Source organism: Mus musculus, chromosome 2 (assembly GCF_000001635.26).
Source record: "Mus musculus strain C57BL/6J chromosome 2, GRCm38.p6 C57BL/6J".
Classification (NCBI taxonomy): Eukaryota; Metazoa; Chordata; class Mammalia; order Rodentia; family Muridae; genus Mus; species Mus musculus.
In genome coordinates this window covers 173520167-173530841 of record NC_000068.7, presented here as the reverse complement: position 1 = coordinate 173530841, position 10675 = coordinate 173520167, and the positions used below count along the sequence as shown (strand labels likewise).

General features: G+C 51.5%; 1 protein-coding gene across 1 annotated transcript; it reads right to left on the bottom strand.

The window, feature by feature from the left end:
- Positions 1-2339: 2339 nt before the first annotated feature.
- On the bottom strand, positions 2340-8250 carry 1700021F07Rik (RIKEN cDNA 1700021F07 gene). The gene is made up of 4 exons (NM_028158.1): positions 8111-8250; positions 4757-4838; positions 2896-2997; positions 2340-2656 (listed from the first exon to the last, which is right to left on the bottom strand). The coding sequence occupies exons 1-4, from the start codon at positions 8176-8178 to the stop codon at positions 2498-2500; spliced, it is 411 nt and encodes a 136-aa protein (NP_082434.1). The 5' UTR covers positions 8179-8250; the 3' UTR covers positions 2340-2497.
- Between the last annotated feature and the right edge of the window lie 2425 nt (positions 8251-10675).

Genomic DNA, 10675 nt, shown 5'->3' with positions numbered 1-10675 from the left:
GCTCTTGGGAAACCTGCCCTCCGGACTGGGGAGCCTAGGAGGCTCCATACATTGGAGGAAGTGTGTGGGGAGATAGAGCAACTCCACCAGGAGCCCCAGTGTGGTTTCTGTCAGAGTTTGGTCTTAGCTCCAAGAGGCTGGCTCTGGAGGGTCAGCACCTTGGAGGTCAGGTAGCTGCTGGCTTTAATCTTTCTCTGGAGGCTCCCAGAGAGAAGAGAGCTCCTCCGTGGCAGAAGCTTGTCTTCTAGGCTCCTGGATTGGGAGGCTGCCAGCCGTGAGCATATGGGGATTCTCTGAAGGGATTCTGTCCCTTGGTATTGTGTGCCCAGCAGCCATGAAATCCACTTTGGAGAGTGATGGAGGGGTGGGGCCCACGTTGAGTATTGGGAGAGTCTTGTATCTCCTTAAGAGGAGGGACTTCAGCAATGGCTCCACCAAATGAAAGTTCTCCCAGTCCCCCAGGCAGCCATGGAAGATACACATCTCACTGGAAGATACACTGTCCTGCCCACACTGCAGATAGGAGGAAGACACACATCTCACTGTGGAACAGAGGGTGAGCCATCAGAATAGAACAGCAGGTTCGGGGCTTTGCCCTCCGCACTGCATAAATTTGGTTTGGTATTTTATGTCTATAATCCTAGCACTTGGGAGGTAGCGGCAGGAGGATCAGAAATTCAAGGTCAGCCTCAGCTACCTATTGGTTTCATGCCAACCTAAATTCCACAAAACCCTACTTGGGGAGACCAGAAGCAGCTCCCACAGTGACCCCAAGCTCTGCCTGGCATGGTTTTGAGGGTGCAGCTCACAACATCTTGTCACCTGATGTTTTTCCTCTTTGGCCACCAGGGAACCCCTCCCCCACCATGAGGAGGAAACTGTCTCCTGAGGGGCAAGTGTCCACAGGGTGGGGATGGCCAGGACGTTGGATGGGGCAGCTGTGCTCAGGAAACTCAGGAAGGGACTTTGGGAAATCCACTTGGTGGCCCTGGCCTGCTTTCTGCCCTTAAAGCTGTGGACTTGAAGCCCTTGAAGCATCTCAACTAGGAGCCTCAAGCTATCTCGTTCCTCCTGAAGAGAGAGCAGCTGGGTGTCTGGACACAGCAATCTCACTGTCAAGAGTGGGTGAGAGAGGTTTTCACAGGAGTTTCCTGGGGACTGAGCAACACACACGCACGCACGCACGCACGCACGCACGCACGCACGCACGCACGCACGCACTCTTTGAGATCTGGTCTTACTGGATTTTCCAGGCTTCTCGGTTCACTCTGCACCCCAGGTAATGTTTAAATCTGTGATCCTGTCGCCTCAGGGCCCTCGAGTGGCTGTGCTGACAGGCCTGTACCACTGTGCCTGATGCAGGAAGGATGCTTTCAAGTATTTCCCTTGTTGAGACAACGTGCCATATAACTCAAGCTAGCTTCAAACCTGATATGCCAAGGATACCCCCCTTTTCATTAGATATTTTCTTTACTTACATTTCAAATTTTATCCCCTTTCCTCATTTCCCCTCCAAAACCCCCTCTCCTATCCCCCGTCCCCCTGCTCACTAACCCACCCACTCCCACTTCCCTGTCCTGTCATTCTCCTACACTGGGGCATCAAATCTTCAGAAGGCCAAGGGCCTCTCCTCTCATTGATGTCCCACAAGGCCATGCTCTGCTACATATGTGGCTGGAGCCATGGGTCCCTCCATGTGTATTCTTTGGTTGGTGGTTTAGTCTCAGGGAGCTCTGGGGGTACTGGTTAGTTCATATTGTTGTTCCTCCTATGGGGCTGAAAACCCCTTCAGCTTCTTGGGTCCTTTCTCTAGCTCCTCCATTGGGGACCCTGTGCTCAGTCCAATGGATGGCTGTGAGCATCCACTTCTGTAATTGTCAGGCACTGACAGAGCCTCTCAGGAGACAGCTGTATCAGGCTCCTGTCAGCAAGCTCTTGTTGGTATTCACAATAGTGCTTGGTTTTGGTAACTGTATATGGGATGGGTCCCCAGGTGGGGCAGTAACTGGATGACCTTTCCTTCGCTTTCTGCTCCAAACCTTGTCTCTGTAACTCCTCCTATGGGTATTTTGTTCCCCCTTCTAAGAAAGACGGAAGTAGCCACATAGTTGTCTTCCTTCTTCTTGAGTTTCATTTCTTCTGTCTCCATGTCCCATATGCTGTGACTGCAGATCTCTAGTAATTCCAGTTTCTGAGGTGAGCTTTGTGGCTGTTTTACAAGCCATCTAACCAACTGAACTGCAACCCCAGCCATAGGCAAGTATGCCTAGAGTTAAGTTAGTATTGCTTTTCGAAGCCACAATTAGGAATTCCCACAGAATCAACAAACATACAAACAAGGAAATGAGTCAGGGTATCTATTTTACCTTAGGTTAGCCAAGAATGCCAGAAGCACCAACAAATGGCAGTGCCTACAGCAAACTGTGGTTCTTCAAAGTATCAAGGATGCTCACCCAGGCACAGCACACACCCTGTCTGAGGCAGAGGATGGTGTTGCTCAGTGCACGCCTTGCTCGGGCCAGCATAGCTCTCGGGCATAAGCCCCTTTGCAGCTGCAAACCTCTGAGTACTTCTCCAAACAGTACAGGGCTGGCTTCCCGGATCGCCATCCGATGAAGCCCTGGGTGGTCTTTGGGACTGGGGGCGATGGGAGAATCTGAAGAAGAAATGCAAGGAGTTAGTCAAAGGGAAGACTCTGTCCTGCCCACGTGCCGAAGGAGGAAGACAAGAATGTCATTGTAGGGCAAATGGCCACACATGCCACAGGGTGCCTAAGGTGCCAATGAAGCTTAGCATGGAGAAGCCAGTCAGGTCCTCACCTCTGGCTCCTGGACTGACCATAGTCTGCAGTGGGACTTTTCTCTCAGAAAGTGGTGTGAAAAGGGTTTTGCGAACCTTGATGTGTTTATCCATGGGGCTCACTGGACGGACATAGAAGTGGCTAGGCAGCTCAGGCTTGGGCTTCGGGGTTTGTGGCTCCTCTTCACCCTCAAGCAGCTGAAACAGAACCCCAGAGACCAGAACTTCAGGCCAAGGCTAGGACATGGTTTGTTCATTTGCCCCAGAGGCCGCATGTGTCAGACGGTACCAGTGGGGCCCCATGCAGAGGTGCTCCTTGTCCCAGGACAAGCATAAGGCGGTAGAAGTGGGATCTGAGTTGCGGAGTTAGCCCGGAGGAGCCCTTGATGAGGTCCTCCTGCTAGACTTGCAGCCCAGGAGTCAATAAGCCCTACCGTGGGACCAGGGACGACTTCCCTGGTCAAGAATTTAACCTAAAAACTGTCCATGCCAGTTCCAAGACCGGGCTTTCCAACCAGAAAGGAACGCCCCACACTCTGGGATAATTTAAAGCCATTTAAAACTCCCTGGAAACCCAATTTAATTACACACAAGGAATATTAATATCAGATCACTTGCGAACAGTACATTATTAAGGCCCTGACTTTATGCATCGAATTTCAAACCGTATAACTGTCTAGGAATTTTTTTTTAAAAACCTCATTACGAATGACATAATTTCCAAGTCGTGCCTTGGGTGAGCTGCGGGTGGGGCTCCCACTGCTGTGATCTATAATATCCAGAACTGTGCAGTTCTGGTCACAGCTTCCCTGCATGTGGTGTCTAGCTAGAGTAGTTATGTCCCAAACAGGCCACCCCTGGAAGCCCTGTAGGTATTGAGTGTCTAGATAGTGTTCTTTATAAATAGGACCTGCTTACTCTAGACGTAGGCTTTGTGGGAACACTGGGACTCCTGGAAAATTAGAACGCGTCACCCCGAGTTGTCTCTCTGCCCATGTCCCCAACATTCCCTATTTGTGACACTTGCCCCTTCTGTTTCTGTCATCTGTCTAGCCTCTTGTAGACACCTGGATGTGTGACCTGCGCTTTGGGAGGGAGGACACTATCTCAGTTACTCCTTCCAGGACCCTTTGTCTCTAGGCCTGCAGAGGGTCCCCCATACCTTTGTTCCACATCTGCCCTCAGTCAGGTGAGAGCTACCACCTCACATCACAAGGGAGCCAGGCTGCCTCGAAGTGAGCCTGGGGTTGGCTGGCTCCTCACCTTGGCATCCCCTTAGCCAGTCTTGTGTCTGGCCACCATTCTTTGCACTCAGTGGTCTCTTTATTAAAGATGGACATGCAACAACGGCAGCCCCATGCACCTGGCTGCTGTGCAAGCCACAGAGCTGGTTCAGGGGATGTGCCTGGCACGCACCTCATGCCTTGAGAGCGCTCTGCGATGACTCAAAGGAAGGAAACTTTGGATTTAGGGGAGCAGAAACAAAGCTACTTCGTGTGTGTGTGTGCTCGAGCACTGTGCATGTGTGCATTGTGCATGTATCCATGTGTGTATGTGCTTATGTATACATGTGTGTGTGTATGTGTGTGCACTGTTTGTGCACTGTATGTGTGTGTGTGCAGTGTGCATGTGTGTGTACTATGTATGTATGTGTGTCCGTGTGTGCATGTGTACATATGTGCATGCACTATGTACGTATGTATGTGTGTGTCCATGTGTGCATGTGTACATATGTGCGTGTGCTTATGTATGCATGTATGTACCTGTGCTGGCCCATGCAGGTACCAGAAGAGGACATCAGGTGTCCTGTTGCATGGCTCTCACCCACAGTCATCTCCTCAGCTTCTCTCAGTTCATTATTGCTGAGTATCAGATGGTAGCCATCTATTTCCTGACCTGACTGGTTACAGCCTGGAGACAGGGGAGGGGAGAGACTCCTTATGAACTTCTTAATTACCTCTTTCATGGACGTTGTTAAATATCCCCACTTGGCCGGCCAGTTTTGCCGGGCTTCACTTTCGGCCCTCAGACGGTATTTCCTGAGAGAGAGAAAAACAGTTAGTAGGAGGTGGTACCCTCAGAAAGGCCCCGTGTAAACTCCTGAGAGCACGCTTGCCTATGTGTTCTGCACTGACCGGCTAGCAGATCTGCAGGTGGTGTGGGTGGGGCTGGAACAAAAGAGACTTCAACGCCCTTGACCGAGCCTCTTAACTTATGAGGAGACCCTGGCCAAAGCAAGGGAGGAGACAGTGGTGGGAAGAGATGGTACAGAGGGTGTGGTGTGGGGATCAGGCGGGACTGGGGCTGGCTGCTAGGGGGGCGTGCGAATATGAACTCTCTTGTTCTGTATCCAGAGACTAAAGGGATCATGAGGCAGAGAAGTACCCTTGGGATGGGGCAGGGAGCTTGAAAAGACACTTGGCCCTGGGTTCCTGCAAGTGTGAACTCAGCAAGTGTGAATTTCTTTAAATGGTGCCCCCGGATGCTCTACCCACCCACTCCAGTCCACTCGTGAGCTGAGCTGAAGGGCAGCTGCTGAGTCGATGTGTTGGGCTCTGTCAACACGAAGTCCGACTTGATCCTTCAAGCTCCTATTTGGGAATCAGAATCTGCACCCTCCCTCATCTCTGCAGATTTTGGGGCCTTGATCAAGCTATACCTGGGCTCCAAGCTTGGAAAACAAAGTCTATTCTTTTCTTATTTTTCTTGTGTGTGTGTGTGTGTTCCCATGTGAGAGTCTGTGTGAAGGTCAAAGGTTAACCTTGGGTGCTGTCTTAGGTGTTGTCTGTTCTTATGATGAAACACCATAACCAAAAATCAAGTTGGGGAGGAAAGGGTGTATTTGGCTTGCATTGCCACGTCACTGTTGATCATGGAAGGCAGTCAGGAGAGGGATCAGACAGGGCAGGAACCTGGAGCAGGAGCTGATGCGGAGGCCTTAAGAGGGGTGCTGCTTACTGGACTGTTCACCCATGGCTTGCTCAGCCTGCTTCCTTATAAAGCTCAGGACCACCAGACCAGGGCACCTCTCATAAAGGGCTGGGCCCTCCGCTGTCAATCACTAATTAAGAATATGCTCTATAGGTCTGCTTGCGGCCTGTCTCATGGAGGCATCGTCTCAATTGCGGCTCGCGCCTCTCCGGCTACTCAGGCTTGTGTCGGGTTGACATCAGACTGGCCAGCATAAGTGCCCTTCTTCAGAAACCCTCCACTTGGTCTTGCAGATCTCTCAGGAGGACCAGGGCTCACTGATCAGGTGACACTGGCCCGGGCAGAAAGTTCCAGGGACTTGCCTGTTCCCTCCCAAGCCCCGGGATTGTAAGTGCTCACAAGGGAGTCTGTTTCCCTGTGTGCCTCTGTACGTTCTGTGTCTGAGTGTGTGCATGCGTGTGCAGGCCAGAGGACCAGACAGCTCAGCTTTCCCGGGCTCCAGGGTTTAATCTCAGGCCATCAGCTCTTGCTGTGAACAACTCCGCCCCATACCTGCCAAGCCGTTGATCCAGCCCCAGAGTCTAATTCTCATATGGATGTAGCTAACATGAACTCATAGGGAGCCGCAGAAGTGGCTGTAAAATTCCCCATATCCATATCACAGCAGAAGTAAAAATAGCCAACCGGCATTAATTTTCATGATTTTGTGTGTGTGTGTGTGTGTGTGTGTGTGTGTGTGTGTGTGTGTGTGAATCTTTGAAGTTTGTCAAATTTTTGACTTGGATCTTGAAGGATATGTAGGAGTTTGTCTGAAGTGGGGAAGAAAGGATACTGTTTCCTCCTGGGGTGTGGGGTTTATGTGGTGGTTCATGGGCGATAATAAACACTTAAAACACTGTGAGGCCAGGCGTGGTGGCCCACGCCTTTAATCCCAGCACTTGGGAGGCAGAGACAGGCAGATTTCTGAGTTCGAGGCCAGCTTGGTCTACAAAGTGAGTTCCAGGACAGCCAGGGCTATGCAGAGAAACCCTGTCTCGAAAAACCAAACCAAACCAAACCAAACCAAACCAAACCAAACCAAACCAAACCAAACCAAACCAAACCCCACTGTGAGCCTGTGCAGTTGGTGGGAAATGACACTTTTCCACTTACAGGAATTATACAGTTTCCTATAAAACAAACCCAATGTAGCAGTTCCAATATAAAGCCGGCTCTTCATCTGTCTCCATTCTCAGCCAACCACACAGGTGTCAAAAAAGACGACAAAAGTCACAGAGACAGTTACTAGGGAGCTTACGGGAGGAGGTGAGGCAGGGGCCTGCCATCCTAGGTATCAGGGAGCTGCAGCAGGACGGTGGCGAGTTTGAGGCCAGCCTGGGAGACTCAAGATTAAACTCAAGATAAAGAAAGCTGGAGACTCAAGGTGTCAGAGAAAATGCCCAGCACTCCTGAGGCTCCAGATTCATACCCAGTGCTGACTGAGGGAGGGAGGGATGGAGGGAGGGAGGGAGGGAGGGAGGGAGAGAGGGAGGGAGGGAGGGAGGGAGGGAGGGAGAGAAGGAGGGAAGGAGGGAGGGAGGGAGGGAAGGAGAGAAGGAGAGAAGGAGGGAGAGAGGGAGGGAGGGAGGGAGAGAAGGAGGGAGGGAGGGAGAGAAGGAGAGAAGGAGGGAGGGAGGGAGAGAGGGAGGGAGGGAGAAGGAGGGAGGGAGGGAGGGAGGGAATGGAGGAGAGAGAGGGACAGATTTCTCTTGCATCTAAGGTTTAAATTAGACTTTCTATAGTGGTTAAAATGCCAAATAATGGAATACTATTTAGCACTCAAAAATATCCATTACAGATGCCTGATGGAGACAAGTCTTTCAGGGAATGGATTTGTTGTTGTTGCTCCTGCTGCTGCTGTTTGAGACAGGTCTTACTGTGTAGACTACTCTGGCCTTGAATTCACAGAGATCCACCTGTCTCTGCGGCACCACGCTGCCATGGTGCTAAGCAGTTTCCTCCCCATGGCTTCCCAGGTCTCCACAAACCCCCAAACCTGTGGGCCTGGATCTTTTAAAATTAAACTTTCTTCTCATTTAAAAGAATCAGGGAAAACCAAGAAAGGGCAAATCGTCTTTCCTTCGAGGTTGTCAAAAATTAGTGTTTTAATTTTGTTTCTTCTTTTTAAATTTTCTATTAGAATTCTTCCAGTCTCCGCTGTGGGCAGGAGGGCAGGGTGGGAAGACTGAGGTATCTCTGTGTCCCTAATGTTCACCCCGATAATCTTTAGAGCGCTCTTGTTACTCCCAGCAGTCGACTGTCTTCTGGTCTTGGTGGGGAAACTGAGGCCACCCTGGTGTATACTCGACTTGTGAGAAGGGCCCAGCCCAACGGGTCTTACCAAATCTCATCCTGGGCCACAAGGTTCATGCGCTCTGCGGCCGTGGTGCTGAGCGGTTTCTGCGCCATGGCTCCCGCGGTCTCCGCAAACCCAAACCCGTGTGCTCCTGCCTTAGACTATGAGTCCTTAATTATAGTCCCGTTGCTGGGAGACCGGTTGCCAGGTCACACGTGACAAGGAAGCGGAAGCAGAAGTGGAAGCGAGAGCACCGCACACCTGAAGGGGATGAGGGTGCCTGGAGCTTGCCCCTGGCCTCTGCCCTCTGAGCACCCAGTGGTCATCCTGTCCCATGCTCCTCTGAGAAACCTCTAGACTTAGCACCAAGATCCCTCCTCCTCTTTCGATACTGGGAATTGCTCGCAGGGCTTGGCATGCTCCACCCGGACCTACATTCCCAGCCTTCGGTGTTTGTTTGTTGTTTTGTTTTGTTTTTTTACTTGTTTAAATTTTTTAAAAAAAGATTTTATTTATTTTTATTTATATGAATACACTGTAGCTGTCTTCAGACACACCAGAAGAGGGCATCGGATCCCATTACAGATGGTTGTGAGCCACCATGTGATTGCTGGGATTTGAACTTAGGACCTCAGGAAGATAAGTCATTCAGTGCTCTTAACTGCTGAGCCATCTCTCCAGCCCTTGTTTAAAATTTTGACACAGGAGCTCCTAAGTTGCTCAGTCTGGCCTTGAACTCACTCTGTAACCCAGGCAGACCTATGCTTCGAGGTTCTCCTGTCTCAGTTCCCTGAGTAGTAGCCTGGCTTGTACCATCAGCCCCGGTCCCTGGCCCTTTTCAAAACTTAAACATAAACATGGATGTTAGATTACTCATCCGGGCGCAGAACCCCAAGAGCACAGAGCTTGGTGATGTCTATTTGAGAGAACACACCCTCCTGTCAGACCCTGGGCATCACCGAACAGAGCTGCCAGCCACCTCCAGTGGTTGCAGAGAACACTGCCCTCTGCCGCCTCCACCTCCTTGAGGAGCTTGGCTAAGCCTCTACCAGGTCCTGTTCAGGCTGAGGACTCTAGCCAGCCTTCTCTTCCCGCAGAAGCTGTAGGAGACCCATGCGTGTTGCTTAGAGTTTTCACGTGTGCTTTTCCACTGCTGCATCGCATTTCACTCCTGCTCAAGGACAGAATTGGTCTGTTAATGACCTGGCCTGCGTTCTCGATAAGCTGATAACAGGCCACCACCAGGTGTCCTTGCTCCTGGGCGGGTAGGGCCTCAGGTGGGCTGGGATCATCTCCTGTCCCCCTTTCCCAGGTCCAGTGGCTGTGGAAGCCTTTGTGTAAAGTGGCTGAGAAGAAAGATCCGCTGTGCTCTCCAGGCAAACTCTGCCCCTGCTTTGGGAAGTGTCTAGGAATCTCTGCGGAATTAAGAATAAGCAAAGCTGCTGGCTGCTGTGCTTGGCCTGATGCCCCGCCCCTCCTGCAAGCTTTGTTAAGAGCCCAGGTCCTCCTGCAAGCATTGACTAAGGGCCCCACTGTGCTTGATTCTGGTTGGGTACTGAGGGTGCAGAAGGGAAACACGCATCATACAGGACAGACAGGCAAGGATATAGGAGGCACACACACATCCCGAGGTCACAGGGGACAGCCATGATGAAGGCCACAATAGATCAGATGCTAGCAGTCATGGAGGCTTCTAGAACGGTGGCCATGGGGGCAGGGAGACACCACACAAGCATGAGGACCAGAGTTCAATTCCCAGGGCCACATAAAACGCTGCGCATGGCGGCACACTCCTGCAATCCCAGCGTTGGGAAGGTGGAGACGGGAGATATGTCTAGATTTCCCCGGCTACCACAATCACAGAGCTCCAGGTCACCTCAGAGACTTGGTCTCATAACACAGGGTGGACATTGGCTGAAGAACGACCTCTGAGGTTGACCTCTGACCGCTGTACACACGCGCACCCACATAAACATGAACCTGTACACCCATACCCACCCACACCTACTCCCCTCCCCCGTGGGAGGGCGCTCAGGACAGAGCTCTCTGAGGAGAGGATCGCTGGGGACATGTGCTGAGGGATTAGGATCGTGCATAAGGATCCGAGCACTTTCTGTGCAGGAGCGGTGCAAAGGCCCTGTGTGCAGGGTGCTCCGAAGAGAGCTGTGGTCACGTGGACAGGCTTGGGGTCTTATATGGGCTCAGCTCATGGCCCCAGTTTTCATCACTGATATCCAAATCTCTTAAAGAGAGAAGGCTGGTTTACTGTTTCCTCACCACGTGACGAGTACCTAACTGAAGGAAGGTTGGACTTACATCACAGCAGTGACGTTGCGGCACAGGAGGTAGCCTCTCACACATCTACAATCAGGAAGCCGGGAAGATGAACGCTGTGTCTCCATTTATTCAGTCCAGACCTCAAGCTGTGTGGTGATGCCTTGTATCTAGGCCAAGTCTTCTCATCTCAGGCTACCCCAGGCAGCTGAACCTACCGAGCTGGGTGCTCTTCAATGCTGGCCGGGGAAGGAATTTAACCACCAAACAGGGCCTTGATTGCCCTGGATAGAAGCACCTTGGGCATTTGCTGTGGGGTTATGTACACCTGTGACC